Source organism: Leptodactylus fuscus, chromosome 5 (genome assembly GCF_031893055.1).
Source record: "Leptodactylus fuscus isolate aLepFus1 chromosome 5, aLepFus1.hap2, whole genome shotgun sequence".
Lineage (NCBI taxonomy): Eukaryota > Metazoa > Chordata > Amphibia > Anura > Leptodactylidae > Leptodactylus > Leptodactylus fuscus.
Genome location: NC_134269.1, coordinates 86,317,522 through 86,337,017, shown reverse-complemented (window position 1 = coordinate 86,337,017; position 19,496 = coordinate 86,317,522). Strand labels below are relative to the sequence as shown.

General features: G+C 41.8%; 1 protein-coding gene across 1 annotated transcript in view; it reads right to left on the bottom strand.

Annotated features, from left to right (window-relative positions):
• Positions 1–16,069, bottom strand: part of TRPM1 (transient receptor potential cation channel subfamily M member 1) — a 161,201-nt gene extending 145,132 nt beyond the window's left edge. The window contains exon 1 of the mRNA XM_075273574.1: positions 15,970–16,069. Within this exon, the coding sequence (XP_075129675.1) occupies positions 15,970–15,981 (12 nt within the window). The 5' untranslated portion in view covers positions 15,982–16,069. The remainder of the gene's footprint in view (positions 1–15,969) is intronic.
• Between the last annotated feature and the right edge of the window lie 3,427 nt (positions 16,070–19,496).

Genomic DNA, 19,496 nt, shown 5'->3' with positions numbered 1-19,496 from the left:
TCACTGTCCAAATATTTCTGGGTCTAACTGTAGATGTTTAATGATACAGCCTACTACTAACACAGTGGTTATGAGCTTAAGAGGACAACTATAAGTCATATCATAGCCAATATGCACTGTATTTAATAATCACACATCATATCAGCAGTTAAATACATCAGTCTTTTTCAACAAGGAATAGAATAGAATAGAATAGAATAGAATAGAACTTTATTGGTCCCTGTAGGACATATAGATTCAGTACATACAAACATTTACAGGGACCACTATAGGAAGTTTCTATACAGATTGAGTACTATACAGTGCCATGAGACAGCAGACCGAATGCAGTAAGGGTGCCATCCATTCACCTTTTAGTTCTCGCTGTAGAAGTATGTGATGGCTGATGGGAAGAAGGACCTTCTGAATCTTTTGCTGCTGAGTAATCTCTCACTGAATGAACCGTGCTGTCCCTTGAGAATAGTGTTAAGGAGGTAAACAGTATTGTCATTATTGATCCTACTCCCATCTGTCCTATTTACACCCTGCTATCGAGCTTGTCCTTTTAATAAGCTTTATCAACTCTTTTTTTGTGTCACCCATCCTAGTATTGTCACCCCAATCTGAAGCTGCATAGAACAAGGCACCCACTACCACTGACTGAACAACAACGTAGAAGAACAAGAAGAACAAGAACGTAACAAGCAGCTCATTGCTTACCTCAAACTACTTCAGTTGCCGGAGGTAAAATAGCCTAATAGACCCCTCTTATATACCTTGTCAGTAGAGATGAGCGAATGCCGTTCGATCAAATTGGTATTCGATCAAATATCAGGCTGTTTGAGGTATTCAATTCCAATCGAATACCATGCGACAAATGCAGTAAAAAAAAATTTTTGCACCAACAACTGTGCAGTGAAGGTGGGACAGGAACTACGACAACGTAGGCATTGAAAAAAATTGAAAAAAACCCTTGGCTGCCAAAAACAGGTGACCTCAGATTTATAAGAATAGTGGCCGCCATCTTTGTCACATTTGCGGTGAGAGATAGGGAGAGAAATCTGCTGAGGGCTAGATAGAGATTAGCTTCTGCTAGGCAGGGAAAAACTGAAAAACAACAACTGCTCTTTTCAGAGCTATACTGCAGGGAGAGGAGTCGATAGATGCTCAATCCAACTTTGCACGGTGTGTCCCCCCAAACGCCAAAGTGAGATACACAGCACTTGTCCGGCTATATATGCTCAACCCAGCTTTCCACGGGGTGTCCCCCCAAAAAACTAACAGGGATACAGAGCAATTAAGTCCGGAAATATATACTCAACCCAGTTTTCCACGGTGTATAGACCATAAAAAGAGCATTACTATACATCTAAAAATGCGTAAAGGCTAGCGCAAAGGGACAGGGATGAGGACGGGGACGAGGACGGGGGCGTGGAAATGTAGCTGGAGAGCAAGGTTGCGGTCAACCAACAGCGTATCCCGTGCCTACTACTCTGTGGCATCAAGTATTGCGCTTCCCTACAGTACCCGGCTTGATGGCCACATTAAGTAGGGTGCAGGGTACAACACTAACCAGGTCCGAGCACCAGGAAGAGGTGTTACAATGGCTAGCGGATAATGCTTCCAGCACATTCTACACCAGCCAGTCAGCCTCTACCTCAACTTCTCCTCCTACCCAACAGTCTGGTCCTCCTTCCTCACAACATGCCCAATCTTCCCAGCAAAGTAATCCCACCTTTCCCTCCTCCCAGGAGCTGTTTTCGGGTCCATTCACTGTCCCTCTCTCTGTCCCACCACTTCCCGAATCACAGGAACTACCAGATGAGTTTCTGTGTCCTGATGCCCAAACACTGGAGCATCCACCATCTCCTGTTGTTGTTGACCAGCAACCCGCCCTCAGTGACGATGACGAGACACTGTTGCCATCAGGGCAGCCTGTTGCCCTGGGCGGTATGCAGGAGAAGGTGCCGAGAGAGGAATTGTAAGAGGAGGTGGTGGACAACGAGGACACTGACCCGACCTGGACAGGGGGGATGTCAAGCGGGGAAAGCAGTGTAGATGTGGAGGGAAGTGCAGCACCAAAAAGGGTGGCTAGAGGCAGAGGCATGTCCAGAGGCAGAGGACATCTGCTTCACCGAAGCCAGGCTACAGCCAGCAAGGCCCAAAATGTTCCCTATTCTAGCCAGCCTAGAAAAACTCACCCATCGAGGCCATGGTCTTTGGTGGTCTGGAGTTTTTTCAATGTATGTGTGGAGTACAAATATAGTGTGGTTTGCACATTTTGCAACTCGAAACTGAGTAGGGGCTCTGAAAAGAGCAACCTTACGACCACTGCCATGCGCCGTCATTTGGAATGCAAGCACTGGGCTCAGTGGCAAATGTAGGACAATTGTCATCCGGCGTTGCCGCCACAGCCTTTCCCACTGTTGCCAGTGCTGGCGCTGCAGTCCAGACCAGCAGCCAGGACACCTCCACATCTGCCTCCACCACTTTGGGGACTTCTCCCTCATCCTCCCCTTTTCCTGCCTCAGCTCCTTCTCCTGCACCATCATGCACCTGTTCCCAGCAACCCACCATCTCCCAGACATTTGAGCACAGGCAAAAACACAGCGCTACCCACCCACATGCACAAGCTTTAAACAGGCACATCTCCAAACTCCTGGCCCAGGAAACTCAGGCCTTCCGTGACCTGATGGCAAGTGTGGCACCTCGCTATGCCGTCCCTACTTCTCCCACTGTGCCGTCCCCACCTTGCACCAGCATGTGTCACGCAACATCAGGCGGGCCCTAAGTTCCGCTCTTTGCACAAAGGTCCATTTGACTACCGACGCGTGGACAAGTGCATTCGGACAGGGACGCTACATTTCACTGACGGCACACTGGGTGAATGTAGTTGAGGCTGGGACCGGGTCACAAATTGGGGCGGTCTACTTCATTTCCCCACCCAACATTCCTGGCAGGGGCTCTGAACCACCACCCTCCTCCTCCTCTGCCATCACATCGACCCCAGCTACCTGCTGGAAACGCTGCAGCACTGGCGTGGGGAGACGTCAGCAGGCTGTGCTGAAGCTCATCAGCTTGGGGGACAGACAGCACACTGCCTCCGAGGTGAGGGATGCCCTCCTCGATGAGACGTCAACATGGTTTTTGCCGCTACACCTGGACCCAGGCATGGTCGTGTGTGATAACGGCTGGAACCTGGTAGCGGCTCTGGAGCTTGCTAACCTCCAACACGTTCCATGCCTGGCCCACATTTTCAATTTAGTGGTGCAATGGTTTTTAAAAATGTACGCCAATTTACCCGAGCTACTAGTGAAAGTGCGGCGCTTGTCTCAAGTCTACAGTAGCCGCTGCTAGCCTCAAATCACTCCAGCAACGCCTCCATCTGCCAGAACACCAGCTGTTGTGCGCCGTCCCCACACGCTGGAACTCGACATACCACATTTTTGAACAGAGTGTGTGAGCAGCAGAGACCATTGATGGAGTACCATCTCCAAAACCCACGGGTTCCTCAGAGTCAGCTCCCGCTGTTTCTGCACCATGAGTGGCCATGGATGGCAGACTTATGCGAGATCTTGCGTGTCTTTGAGGAGTCCACCAAGAGGGTCAGCTGTGACGACACACTCGTGAGAGTAACAATCCCGCTCCTGTGTGTGATGCGAGAATCCCTCATCGCCATCAGGGATAACGTATTGTACGCTGAGGAGTCAGGCATAGGAGCAGAACCATCCTGCAGGATAATCAGTGCACACTCCTGTCCGCTTTACAGCGTATATTGATGGAGGAAGAGAAGGAGGAGGATGACAAAGTGGCAGATGATCTCATTGTCACACAGGAGGCTAGCGGGGAAGTTCATTGCATCCCATTGCTGCAGCGCAGATGGGAGGAAATGGAGGAAGAGGAGGAAATGGAGAGTAACCATTCAGGTGGGGGCAGCGAAGTCATGCCAAGTAACACTCTGGCACACATGGCTGAATTCATGTTGGGGTGCTTTTCAAGTGACAAACGCATTGTCAAAATCCTGGAGAGCAACCACTACTGGATATTTGCAATCCTCGACCCCCGGTATAAAAATAATACCTCTAATTTTATTCCGGTAGAGGGGAGGACCAGTCACATTAATGATTGCCACAAGCAACTGGTGCAGAATATGATGGAGATATTTCCATCAACTCTCGTTGGCGGCAAAGAGGAGAATTCCTCCAACAGGCTAACAACTGCCACCCGGTCCACACCCACCAGGGGAACACTCTTCAAGATCTGGGAGACGTTAATGGCACCCCCTCACCAAACTACCGCCTATGAGGGGCCTAGTGTCACCAGGAGTGAGAAGTATAGGCGCATGTTGCGGGAGTACCTGGCCGACCACATCCTGTCCTCTCCGTTCCCTCTGCGCCCTACACTTATTGGGTCTCCAAGTTGGATTTATGGCTTGAACTTGCGCTGTACGCATTGGAGGTCCTGCCCTGCCTTGCCGCCAGCGTGCTATCGGAAAGGGTCTTCAGCGCAGTCAGTGGCATAATCACAAACAAGTGCAGCCGGCTGTCAACTGACAGTGCTGACCGGCTGACTTTCATCAAAATGAACAGCCACTGGATAGACCCATCATTTTCATGTCCACCGGTGTCAAGCACCCCAACATGAAGTTTCATGTGTGAGCTCACCTTCTACAATTCCTCCTCCTCCTCATACTCCTCCACCATCAGCGTTGCACAATTCTGCTCCTACTAGGCTCAATCCACTTTGATTCCCCAAAACTCTGCCGGTTAGAGTCTCAATCCGCCCTGATTCCCCCAAACTCTGCTGGTTAGAGTCTCAATCCGCCCTGATTCCCCCAAACTCTGCTGGTTAGAGTCTCAATCCACCCTGATTCCCCAAACTCTGCTGGTTAGAGGCTCAATCCACCCTGATTCCCCCAAACTCTGCCGGTTAGAGTCTCAATCCACCTTGATTCCCCCCAAACTCTGCCGGTTAGAGTCTCAATCCGCCCTGATTCCCCCAAACTCTGCTGGTTAGAGTCTCAATCCACCCTGATTCCCCAAACTCTGCTGGTTAGAGGCTCAATCCACCCTGATTCCCCCCAAACTCTGCTGGTTAGAGGCTCAATCCACCCTGATTCCCCCAAACTCTGCTGGTTAGAGGCTCAATCCACCCTGATTCCCCCAAACTCTGCTGGTTAGAGGCTCAATCTACCCTGATTCCCCCAAACTCTGCTGGTTAGAGGCTCAATCCACCCTGACTCCCCCAAACTCTGCTGGTTACAGACTCAACTCACCCCAAGGGCCAAAAACACTGCTGGTGAAAGGCTGTACTCACTCCAAGGGCCAAAAACACTGCTGGTGCAAGGCTCTACTCACTCCAAGGGCCAAAAACACTGCTGGTGCATGTCTCAACTCACCCAAAGGGCCAAAAAAATAAAAACTGCTGGTGCATAGCTCAACTCACATGAAGGTCAAAAATCACTGCTGTTTAAAGGCTCAACTCACATCACACACACATGCGCAATGAAAGTTAAGGGTGGGTACTGTTGGATTTCCCATTGCCGATTCCATCTGTGGATGTCATGGCCAATGTGATTTAAAGGGGTGCTTGGTAATGTTTCTTTAGCTTAAAATTTGGGTTTCTGTCCATCCAATTAGGGAGGAAAGAAGGTTTCTAGGTATGTTCCCACTTTCATAGAGGTTTTTTGAGTGTGGAAAGTGTGTAGTTGATAGGCTGTGATGGTGGGGTAAAACTGTGACTTGGGCTTGTTAGAAGCCCCCAGGCATGCTTCCCCTGCTGTCCCAGTTGCATTCCAGAGGTGTTGGCATCATTTGCTGAGGTGTCATAGTGGACTTGGTGACCCTCCTGAGTCGAATAGTGGTTTCCCCTGAAACGAACATTTTTTTGCCATAGACTATAATGGGGTTTGATATTCATTCAAATAGTCAAATATTGCGGGGCTATTCGAAACGAATAAGGAATATCAAATATTTCACTGTTCGCTCATCTCTACTTGTAATCATTCAGCCCCCAGTTGAGTTTGTCATCTAGATATATTCCCAAGTATTTATAAATTTCTAAGTTAACATTAATGTACCCAAATCTGACAGATTTACGAGTCAGAATCCTGTAAGCACATTCAGCATGGTGCTTTAGGTCGCACTCCTTACTCTTATCAAAAAAATCTAATAGTTTTAGTTTGGAATGGTGCTAAAAACAAATCTCTTTCAACCAGATTTATAAAGTTGCTCTCACACATCACCCACAGCACATTTAGCACCGTTCATAAGTCATAGCACTGTTCTCCTACAGAGATGTAGCTAGGGTTTCCTTCACCCAGGGCAAAGGGTCAGTTCACTGCCGCTACTCTCTATCTAAATACATAGAAGTGGCTTGATGGTGCCATGGTTATCGGTTGCCTCATCCCTCCCCATCCAATAACATACAATAGGTCAAATTCCCCTGTGTTGAATTGTAAAACAAAACAACCAATTCATATGATGTATAACAAAACTCCAATATATAAGTTTGTGTGTCTTATTTATGGCACCATTTTCAGCATCGAGGGAGTGCAACATAGCCAGAGCACCAAACAGACATGATAGAATTGCATAAGCAATCTCAGATCCTCAGGCAGCCGCAACCATTTTTTATCTCTTAGAGATATTACTACCCTCCCATGTTGTAATTTTAATAGAACCCATAAATTGGATATGTAATCCAATAGACAGCATGTTATAAAGCAGGAGTAACAGAGCAGATTGATACATAGTTCTGGGAAAAAAGATACAACAAACTTGTATTTAATTTATTGTAATTCTAATTATTTTAATGGCTAAAAATGAAATGGGAAATATAATGGAAACACTTCTACTTCTTCCTTCTGCTAAAATCAACTGGCACAAAAAAAAAAAAAACACTGCAAAATCTGTAACAAAAGAAGCAGCTTGGGGCAATGTCTGGCCTCAGCCTAAGAACACTAAGGCCAGGTTAACATCTGCGTCGGTAACCCGTTCAGGGGAGTCCGCATGGGGACCCCCCCAAACGGACTACCAAACACATTGGCAAGTGGTGTGCAGTGAAAGCACACGGACCCCACAGACTACAATGGGGTCCGTGTGCTTTCCGCACGATCTTCGCACGGAACATGCGGACAGAAAAGAACTTCATGATCTACTTTCCTCTCTGCATGACTCATGCGAAGACCGCGCGGAAAGCACTCGGACCTCATTATAGTCTAAGACTAAGAGATATATAACAATCATGACATCAAGGGGATAACAAAAGTACAGAAACATACCATATTCCCTCTGTACGGGTCACAACGTAAGTACTGTACTCCTATGACCAAAATGTACTAAAGAACACTAAAGAAACGGATAGAAGTACTCAACATAAACAATAAATTTTATTAAATCCAATTAAAATAGTAAGGAAGGATGATTACCAACAGACAGAAAGGAATCTGCCCCATCACAGGTAAGAAAGCATAAATTACTATTTTATTTGGATTTAATAAAATTTCCGTTTCTTTAGTGTTCTCCAAGACTAAGAGGAAAAGTTCCTCGAAACACGACAGCTGATCTACTTCTTCCCGTACTTTAATGGATGATACCCTTCATTTTATTATTTTAATGGCATTCTTTTTGTTCGGACACAAGATAGAATAAAAGCCTGTGTATTTTTTCCATCTCTTAAACAAAGAGCCAGAAAGTAGTATTACTTTGGTTTGTTTGTATTTACAGCATTTAAAGGTTTCCATTTTTGACATATATAGAGTGTATAGCTGTGGCAAATACAAAATTGGCATAAAAGCTATTACTGAAAAGGGAAGTGAAGCTAACAAACACTGCATAAGAAAAACACACTGAAAATGTGTTGCCTTTTAGGCTAAGGCCCGTTTTTTCACACAGCGCTTTTCACTGAAAGTTTGCCCTGTTAAATGCCGCGACTTTTGAAAACGCGACAGCTTTGGAAATCTCAGCATTTCTTCTGCACATATTGTTCAGTATTTTTTTCCAGGGACTGTAAAATGACACTTTTTTTAATCGCGACATTTACCGTGCGAGGGTACCAGGCCTTATTCTGCAGTGTTTTTCACTGAGTTTTTCCTGGATTTTTCTTCCCCTATTAAATCTATAAAGAAAATACTTGTGATTCCACAGCTAAAATAAATATGCTGTGATTTTCCTAAAGGCATCTTCTCCACAGCCTTTTCTTGCAATGTGTAGATGAGATTAAATTAAATCTCATTCACTTTGATGGTACTGTAAGAGTAAGGCCCCATGTTGCACTGCAATTTTGCTTGCTGATTTTGCTGGGTTTTTTTAGCCAAAGTACGGAGTGGGTTTAACAGAAGGGAAACAGCTAAGCGCTTCCTTTATATTTTCCATTATTTTTCGAGCCTCCCCTGACTTTCGCTGAAACTGCATCAAAATGCAATAAAAAATGCTGCATTTCTGCAATATGGGGCCTTAGCCTAAAACATAGGCCTTTTTTCTGCTTCATTTCCACAATCCGAAGGCTGGATGATTGAACTACAGCCAAACTTGGTGACTGCAATGTGAATGACTGAAAACTGAGCCCACAAGGAAATGAGCTCAGTCATTTCACTTTTAATGGCTTCACAGTAGGTTTTGAAATGGCATGAATACTTTTAAACATTATACTTATGTTTAGTTGTTTTTTAGTTCAGGCATACTCCACAGGAGTTTCTGTATTGAAAGACTTAACAACAAGTCTTAGGGTGCATTCACACAGAGGAAAATAATGGTGAGAAATTTGGAGTGGAATTTTCCACCTGGAAAAAAAAGCGCGGCATCAGAGGCCAAGAAGGAGGAGGAGATATGGAGCACAAGCAGTGGAGGGGAGGTGTTAAAGGCATGACGCGAGGGGTGCTCGGAGGCCTTGGGGAACGCACAGGGTGCTCAGTGAGGTTAATTTGCATAACAAAAGTAAGTGTTTTAACAATAAACAGAGAGGACAAGACAAGAAGTAAAGGTAGTAGTAGAATAGCCTTTTTAAAGGCTATTCAAATGTGTATTTAGCTAAAAAGGACTTTTTGAAATGATAGACTCCTTTAACCTATAAGTTTCATGTGGATAATATCAAGATGTAAACAGCCAGTAAGACTTGATACGCCAGGTAGATCTCCACAAGATAAAACAGTACTTTCAAGGAATATAAAGTATTGCATATAGTAAACCAAAATATCTTTGTCCTAAATATATAGGTCCTTTATTTGCCTATTTGTTTCTACGATACCGGCATGGGCCAATACATTATTCTATTGTACACAGAACTGGAAACAACATTAAATAGATATAATAGATGGATGGATGGATGGATGAATGGATGGATAGATGATACATAGATAGATAGATAGATAGATAGATAGATAGATAGATAGATAGATAGATAGATAGATTTTATATTATAATCCTCTAACTAAACTACAAAGTTGCTCAGATATACTGTAGGCTGCTTTATGCTGACAAGGCAGAAATGTTTGTAAATGATATATTACCTTTTGAACTTTTCTCTAGCATAGATATATGACTGACATGCTGTAAAGAGCAGCTAAATGTGTCTTATATTAATGGTACTTAAATGTCTGGAAGTTCTCAGCAGAAAGTCTCTTTTCTTTTTACTGTCAGTCATCATTAATCTACAGGCAGTTATGACAGACAATAACAAGACCAAGAAATGAGTCAATTTTTACAGAATAACACCCACTAATGATCTCTGAAGACTCTATCAGTTCTTCCTCTATACAGGAAACGAAGCCTGATCGCTACCTTAAAGCCTAAGCTATGATGTTATCCAGTAAAAGAGCTGACAGGTCATAGTTTCATATTTTTCTGGCTATGCCTGCTGAGCTATAGACATACTGTAAATAACAGTCTGTAGTCTGCTGACAGCATCACAAGGATACAGTATAGACGTATCGACCACTCTGGAACAAAAACGAATAGTGCACAAATGCCATATGTATGTACCAGTAACTCCTTACATACAACAGAAGCACAGGATATAGCGCTCCAATCCAGGTCAGCTACTGTTTAAATGTATTGCATTGCCGCTTACTATTATTTGTGCATCCTCAAATGTAACATGCAATTCAATGGAAATTTCTACTGCAGAAATGGCTTGATATCCCAATGTGTCACATAAAGGTTTTGGCATCAACTTTGCTATTGATGTCAATATTTGAATTTTAATGGAAGAAATCTGTGGCAAATTGAGAAGACATTAGTATCAAATAGAGCATGCTGTGGATGTAACAATTTGCAGGATCTATTCATGTATATTTCAGTAAATGTTTTATACATTTGACATTTTTATCAAGCAAAATACAAAAATAATTGCCCCAAAAGTTTGTGACTTTATGCCATATCCATTAAAAACTGTTGAACAACTCATAATAAGGCTAAGTTCACACCTAAAACCACCAAAAATTGTCAGAGTGTTAGGAAATTCCCCAGTTAGGGTGCTTTCACACTGAATGAGAATGAGCGCGTGCAAAGCAGATCCCATTAATTTCTATGGGTGCCGACATACATGCGCCCCCCATTGAAATGAATGGGTGGCTTTTTTCCCTATTGTTTTCAGTGTGTTACGCGCCTATTACATTGAAAGCAATAGGGGAAAAAAGCCGCCCATTTATTTCAATAGGGAGCGCACGTATGCTCATAGAAATCCCATTCATAGAAATGAATGGGATTTGCTTTGTATGCGCTCATTCTGAACGTGTTTTACGATTAGAATGAGTTGAGCGTATACTCAGTGTGAAAGCACCCTAACTGTTGCTGGAACCTGGGAGGAGGGGGAAAGATGGGGACAGTGAGTCCTGATGCTAGACCAACCCCGAAGTCTCTATCTCTTTGCCTCAATTACCTTAAGCAGTAGAGGACAATTGGGCGACGGTCCTTCCCTATAATGAGTTAAACACTGAACACAGACAAGACAAAACAACAAGGACAGGAGGTCAAACTAGCCAAGGGGGTCGGAACCAGATGAGCAACTAGGTACAAAAATCGGAATCCAGAAGAATAGTCAAGAGATCAAAGCGAAGGGTCAGAATACAGATAATTCATAGAGAAAATGAATAGTACACTCTAAGAGGGTAATAGCAAGCAACCATGTGTGGACTAATGGGCTGTATATAGGAAGCCCGGAATCCACCCCAGACATGTTTAGAAGGTGAGATGTCAATCATGGAGCAACTAAAGCTAACTCTTAGCGAACCAGAGGGAACTCAGAGTACTGGCTGGACTGATACAATGAAACAAATTCTCAGCTTTGCTAACACAGAATACAATAGGAGGCCTAGGGATGGCGGATCATAAGTGGACACACCTCCTGTTCCATACCATATGGCCAGAGGATGGCACAGAAGTATGAACAGACAAGGATAGTACACAAAGAGAAAAGTCCTGCGTGGACCCATGTGCAGATGCGAACCTAGACTTAGTCTACTCCATTATCTACACTTGTTGAATAACTGTCTATGAGACTATTGTCATAGGCAGGCAATATACGTTAGTTTTCAAATGGTCATCATAGTGGCCGTCTAACTGATGATGGGATGGCTGATCCCACCATCAACATTAAGAAATAAACTGCCTGAATGGGGCAGTTTAGTTGCTAAAAAAAGGAAGCACAGTAAGTCTGCATAAGTTGGTTGGTGATCAGTAGGTTTGAGCCGATCTTGAGATTTCAGGATCGTTTTTAAAATCCGATTTCCGATCATTTTCCATTCGAACCCGATCCCAATTCCGATCCTAATGCAATTCAATGGGATTTTTTTAATAAACGAAGATCGGATTTTACAAACGATCCTATTCACTACACAGCATGGAGTCCAAAAATTGAATGATTTAATTTTTAGACTCCACGCTGTGTAGTGATTAAAAAAAAAATCCTCTGGCTATTTAGTCCCCCCTGGTGTCCACTTACCTGCACAGATCGCTGCCACTCCCCATTGTTCTCGCTCCTCTTCTCTCTAATTTACAGGCCTTCAGAGCTTGTTGTGGCTTAGGAGAGTTTGGGCGGGTACAGGGCGGGGAGACGTGAGTGCATCACTCATGTCTCCCCTGCCAGTACCCACCCACATGCTCCTAAGCCACAAGCCCCGCCTTCTTCCTAGGTCTGTAACACTAACCTGGGAGGCAGGGGCGCGCACTGCACTCTGAAGGCCTGTAAATGAGAGAGAACAGGTCAAGAAGAACAGGGAGCGACAGCGGATCTGTGCAGGTAAGTTAAGCGAGCGGGATCGAAATTCCGTTCCCGATCTATTTTAGGCGGGATCGGAACCCGATCACGATCGTGAAATTTACTCGATCGCAGATCGCTCAACCCTAGTGATCAGCCATAAGAAGCTGATCATGCTAAATTCTGGTATATATGATTGACAGCCGGTCAGATCAATTTGAAGACACAACTGGCCAGTCCTTGGTATATCGAACAAAGTTTTATAAACTGTCAGACCACTGGCCTTGTTTATATAGCCACCTGCAGATGTCCTAGAAATTACCTGGGGAAAACTCGTCGCAAATTTTGCAGGCGTATCCTGGACCATATCGGTAATATTAGACGCCGGGAGGACCGTACCCTCAGTCGTCATATGTGGGAGGTTCATGATGGCAATTTTCAATCACTATCCTTTCAAGGGATCGAAGTAATACAGGCAAATTGTAGAGGAGGCGATCTTGATAAAAAAATCTTACAGAAAGAGGCGGAGTGAATGTATAGATTGAAAACTTTAGCACCCTTAGGCCTTAATGAGAATATCAATTATAGTTGTTTTATATAAGGATATGGTTCAGCTCGATTCATTATTATATTACCACCCCTTGATAGGGAATTGTGACAATATTTATCTTATTCATATTAGGATATCTAATATGGGAGAAAGTTGGACTTTAAACAGCAATATTTAATCATCTGAAACGATAGTATTTATAAATAAAAAAGGACCCCTTTTTTTAAAGAATCAATATGATTTTAATATTGGATGTATATCTAACATCTCAACTTACTGCCACAGGTTAATGATTTACCTCACATCCTACTTAATTGAGCTGATTTTATTTAGCAGGGGAAATATTTATAAACTAACGCCTCTTTCTGTGATTTTTTTACATTGTAACATATTGTGATAATTTAACATTTTGTATATCACATAGTTCTTGCCTCCTCCAATTGTCCATTACTTACACTATTTTAGCTTTATGAATAACTCTACCAAAGAGTAATTTGTATTTTGTTGAAGCCATTTGTCTTTCTTCCAGCTGGGACTGGGACATATATGTCCTTAGGAGCATGAACGATAGTGCCTCCATGCCCCCTGAGCGTAATATGACGTCGATGTGGGCGGGACAATAGAATCACGTGACATCTATGTGGGTGTTCATTGGGGGCGTGGTTAAGCTTTAAAAGGCTCGACTGCCGGCGCGCTCACTGGCAGTCTATGACCTAGCACCACGTCCTACCACTGAGGACTTGCAGTTTTTACTGCAGCTTCAACTGTCTTCCTTACAGAAAACCCTCCTGATGAGCTAGGATACCTGCTAGCAAAACGCGTAGAGGAGATTAGGAGATTAGGTCTTTTTTCCACATATCTTTTCAGTGACTCTTAGCTAGGTGCGGTGTAAGACTGTTGTTTAATGTTACCGGACCAAGTCATTAGGGAATCTCTTTTAATAACAGCTGTGATACCAATGCCCTAATGTACCTCCGGGCATTGATAGGAATTTGTATTTGGGGCCAGTAGCATATATCACCCTTCTGCACCTTGAGTCTAACTGAATAGTGGAATATATTCCTTGACCTTTATTTTATTTATCCTACTATTAGGAAAGACATTTAGGGGAATATTACTATATTTAGGAGATTAGAGTCATATCTACCTGATCTCTATATCACTAGTGAATCCCTTCATATTAATATCCTATGCGAATTTGGGCACAATTTTTAACTCAATCTTTTTGTTAAGCACTGTATTTTTTGTATATATTAAATCTATAATTTAATAAAGTTGTGTTCAGTTCTAAATGTCCCCACAATTCTAAAAAGAGTACCATGCTTCTCTGAAAATAAGACCTACCCCAAAAATAAGGCCTAGCATGATTTTCAGGAATTTTGGAGTATTCTTGAAATATAAGCCCTACCCTGAAAATAACCCCTACTCCGAAAATAAGCCCTACTCCCAAAAAAACCCTAGTTGCAGTTTGTGTAAAAAAAATGTCCATTCAGCTATACATGTAAAAAAGTAAACAGAATACAGCAGAACAGATACAGTAGACCCTTCATCAAGGAAAGCGGACACCCCCAAAAGAAAGCAGGCATCCCAAAAGAATCAAACCTCCAAAAGAATCAGACATTGACTTTAAATGAGCTAGCTGTACAAGATGGCACTAGTAAGAGAGTTCTCCACAACAATAAGGTTGAGTACCGCTAGTGCTGGGCTCTCACACAGATTAGCTAGTCCTGCTGGCATCACTCCGTTGTGGCTGCTTCTGGTCACCAGGGGCAGCCAACTGCTATATTTGGCTGCAGTGGAACGCTGATGTAATGGCAAGGGACCTGACAGTGACATGCCTCTCACAGGAGTGACTCAGATCTGTGTGAGAGTCCGTCCATCATTGGCATTTGCAGACTTGCACTTGCAAATTGATTTGGATGTAAGGGGTCTGGTGAGTGGATTGCTGTTTGTGCAAAAAAATATGACATCCCCTGAAAATAAGCCCTAACCCATCTTTTGGAGCAAAAAATAATATAAGACCCTGTCTTATTTTTGGAGAAACACGGTAACTATGTTCTTGTTACCCCTTTGTCTGCACTTTGAGTCTATTGTGAGAAAAGCACAATATAAATGTTTGTTGCTTGCTGATGTTGTGAGAGGGTGATTATATTGGTACCTCACCTATCATAAAGTGATGGGTGGTGGCAACTATTTGTGCGGCTGTGTGACTGTAGAAGGTGGCTTCACTCCTGTGTAACCTAGTATAATAGAAGTGAGTGTGGAGGGAGAATCCTCCTTTTATTGTTGCATAGAAAGCGTTTGAGGCTAAGGCCACACGTAGCTAAATGTAGCTAAAAACTGCAGAAAAAATTCAGCAAAAAGTCATTTTCATCTGCAGCATTTATGTATAGCCTGCCTCGTAGCCTATTTGATACATATTGATATCAAATAGACTACAAGGCAGGCTTTGCTGGTAGATGTTACTTCATCTTTACATTTCAGATGTGATTCAATCAACCACATCATATAACACATCATTTTACCACTATGGCAGCTATGCAAACCACAATATTTGGTGATAGAGACCATGTTGGCAAAATGCATATTTTCATAAAGGGATTATCTCATCAGACAACCCCTCGGTCCCTGGCAAACAGTTGATTTTGCCAATCATTTCATGTAATTGAATGATGCCATTCAAGAATGCATTACATATATGTATGTCCTGGACCACAGAGGGGCATCTCAAACACAGGACGCCTCTCTTTGACATCCATAAACCCTATATCCTTATTGGACATATGGAAATGCACTGCCTTTATAAAACCACTCTTAAATAGTGTAATAAACATTCTTCTCAGTGCTTTAAAAGACATTATTACAAAATATGTACATTTTTTTCATTATGTTTTAATTTTGTCTAGAATGTTTCTCCACAATGTATCAAGTTAATGGAATGGCGCAGTACACACAAGATACCATAGTTTTCAGATAGTTGCGTTAACATGGTTACAATAGACTTTGTATAGCGTTGTATACTTTACCCTAATTTAGGACATTGCAAGCCCTAGCACAAATATTACCATATGTTCCAAATAAAAGTCTTATATTTTATATGTATATTAATCTGTATATAACGTTATATACAAACCACTAGTAATACATCTTAACAAACAGGCCAGAAAGACAGTTCTTTGCATCCTAAGATATGAGGAACTGTTTGTGTCTTTAATATCCCAGACAAATAAGAAAGTTATACTTACCTTGTCAGACATAGAGAAAGCACCATATCCTTAGGATGTCTCCTAATCGTGCAGAAGTCACATAGAATGACATAGTCTTTCAACCTCCATTAATTCCTAGTTGGTCTTTAAACTCCAGGATAGAAGAATACCAAGCATCGGCTGTTGTTCTAATAAAAGCTAATTCCTAATACCCGGATAAGCTTCACTGCGGCTAAAGGCTGCTACGGCTTTACTCATCTTATAAAAAGTCTTCTGAGTTGACCAAGGTAATGGTATTGAGAAGACAGTGATATAGCAAAGGTCAGGAAACCCCTTTCAGAGATTAAATCAAAAATGGCTGCTGCAATCCAGAAAAGGGACAATTGAAAATTGACAAATACATTTAACATATATACTGTATGTTGCTACTCTGAGACAGTTGCTGGAGAATTGTGGATTTATAATATTTCTGGTGTATATAACCTCTGTAATAATACTCTGTATCTCAAGACAATATACTGTATAACATAAGGCAAACTTTTTAAAAAAAAGATAAGTACCATAACAGTAAGTAAGAGACATAACGTAAAGCTACTGGGCCCCAATGCAAAATCTGAACCCCAAAATGTTATAATGTATAGTTAACCTGTGTTTTCATCACATGACCATGGACTGATTTTTATCTACTGCAGGTAAGCAGAGTGAATGACAGCAAGCAGAGATCTAGAAAACTGTGAGGAATTGATATAAAAAGTATACTGGAAAATTATATATATATATATTAATTATATATTTAATAATCATTTTACAAACAATATCCTTTGTCTCTCAATATTTTTCTGAAACTGGACAAATCCTTTGTCAAATATGCCATTGGTGTTTTGAAGGATAATATTGTAATAGGCAGAGTTGCTTACTATCCGTAAATTCTTTGTACTGGTAATGAGTGTCTATCTTTATCTTTCTATATTGAGTAATAAACATATCTCAACTATTTTTACCATGTTTTTTCTGGACACATAAGGAATGAAATAAGTAGACTTATTTATTAAGTAAATTTAATATTTTTTTTCACTGGAAGTGGAAGAATGTTATAAAATGTGAAAAGAAATGTAGATTTTGCTTTTTTTTTTTTTTACCTAAAACAAAATAGTTTTTATATGTACTATTGCACATATACCTGTTAAAATTTGCTTTCCTAGTTCTTCTTATCACAGGGGCTTTTCTCAGCTATTTTTTGCTCTGCAGAGACTCCTGGTAGAATTGCATGTAAACAAACCAAACTAGTTATAATGGAGGGGTGAATGGGACAGACTGCTCCTTATTGCACGCACTCACAGCTTCAAAGTAAAATGCAAATTGTGCTTCAGCCAAAACTGAGACTTTAACAGCAGACTTTAACAATAATCTTTTTGGTCTTTCAGGGTGGTTTCACACCAGTTGTGTAACAATCGTGGTTGCAGGAAGCACAACCATGACCGGGCCCAGTGAAAGTCTGGTTCCCCAACCACTATACATATTGTAAATGAAAAGGGGCCCAGGCATGTCACCGTGCCCCATTTCAATAGATACTAGCCCAGTGGAGGAGACTTTAAATAATAAATAGTTATATTCGCCTCTCCTGGGCTCAGCGTCCTCTCCAGCGCTCTACCATCATGTGACTGAGGCCTGTGATTAGGCCCCAGCCGTCACATGGGGGGCGCAGCAGCATAATGACATCAGTGCGTGCCCTCGTGACCACAGATGACCAATCACAGGCCTCAGCAGGGACGTCGGGAAGATTGCCAAAGAGGATGAAGATAGCCAGGATGCCTAGGAAAGGTGAGGCAAGGTGAGTATTAGTGTTTGTTATTTTTATTCACCTTCCCTGGGCCTCCGCTTATTATTCTTTGAGGAAAAGCACTGTGGGAAAAAACAGTCTAATAATAGCACCAGAGCAGCTGTTGAGAGCATATAATACTGTGGAGGGGGTCCCCAGACAAAAATTTGCACAAGACACATTTTACGCAACTGTTTCACAGTACAGTGTTTTTGGCATTTTCGCAGTGTTTCAGCAGGTTTTTTTTACTGCAGAAGACCAGGTGAAAATGCAATAGACAGATGTTAAAGGTTATACGGTAAGAAATTATGCTCTGGGTCTGGCATTTTTCAGTCGTTTTCCTATAGATTTTATTAAAGAAAAAAAAAAGGCCTGAAACAGATGCGTCAAAACAGTATCTGGCAAAAAAATACAGAAATAAAAAAGAAAAAATGTCCAAAAATGACCCCAAACCACCAGAAAAACACTAAACAATACCAAAAAACTTATGTATAATAAAAGCCTCAGTATGATTTTCTAATTTGTTCAGTTTGCCCAGCAAATAACAGAAGCTTCTGAGGCTACTGTATATATCGTATACAGTACATACAGCCATATATATGCTATGTGGCACAAGCAATATAATTTGTTTTATGTGTATAACACAAGTATAAATGTGAACCGTATCACCATAAACACTAATACTTGTGGAAAAAAGCAAAGAAAGTAGTAGACAAGTCTAAACTGTGTTCTTAAGAGTGAATGAATCATCAGCACTGTTAGACACAGCTTCTTGCTTTCTGACCACAAGACATAGTAGTCACATGCAATAGACTGACACATGATACATAAAGGATCTGAGAACTCTCACGGGTTATTACTATTAAAATAATGAAAGCTTTGTGTTCTCAGTTGATGCTCTGTACTGTAAATGGGGTTCAACACATGCAAATTTCCAAACCAGTCATCTCTAACCTATGCACCATGCATCCTACAACCCTAGGGGGCCATATCCTCAATGAAACTTCACGGAATAAATGCCAATCACTGGGAAATGGAAAACCAGTCATTAACTACACCGAGTGGACAATTTCTGACATTCTTTGAGTGGACATTAGAATAATTTGTATCTAACATAAGCAGTAGCCTATATTCTTCTGACAAATACAGACATCAATGACAAAAACTGTAGTGAGTACAATGTCAACAACGTTATTGCTATGCATGTGGTTGGACTATGCGGAATTGTAGGTTAAATATTATATTCTAAGATTTAATAAAGCAATATATCTATACATTTATAAAGGTTTACAGTTAGAAATGGTCACAGCAATTTCATAGTTTACAGCTTCTCAGAGATTCATACTTTGACCTTGACAGCTTAATTCACTTTATTTATCTTTACTCGTTCAGTTTTCTATGCTGGTAATAAGAGCTAAGCGTGCTCCAGAAGCTAAATGCACATGGGCTATTGCCCTCAATAATCATGTGCCCTCGTATAGTAAACACATAGCCAAGAACATTATAGCCAAGACAGTATCTCCTTTATATTTTTTGATCTACACACCCATCTAAAAGCCAGCCTTTGATTCATCATGGGATTTTCTCTAAAATATCAACAACACATTTCTGCCACTACTAATTCAATGCACTTCTTTCTCTGATGTCTCAGGGGGATATAATGTAACCATAAATGGTTCCATATGTGCTGAATTTCTCTTTGTTTACTTATATGAAGCCCAGTGCTACAATCGACATTGAAAGGTGG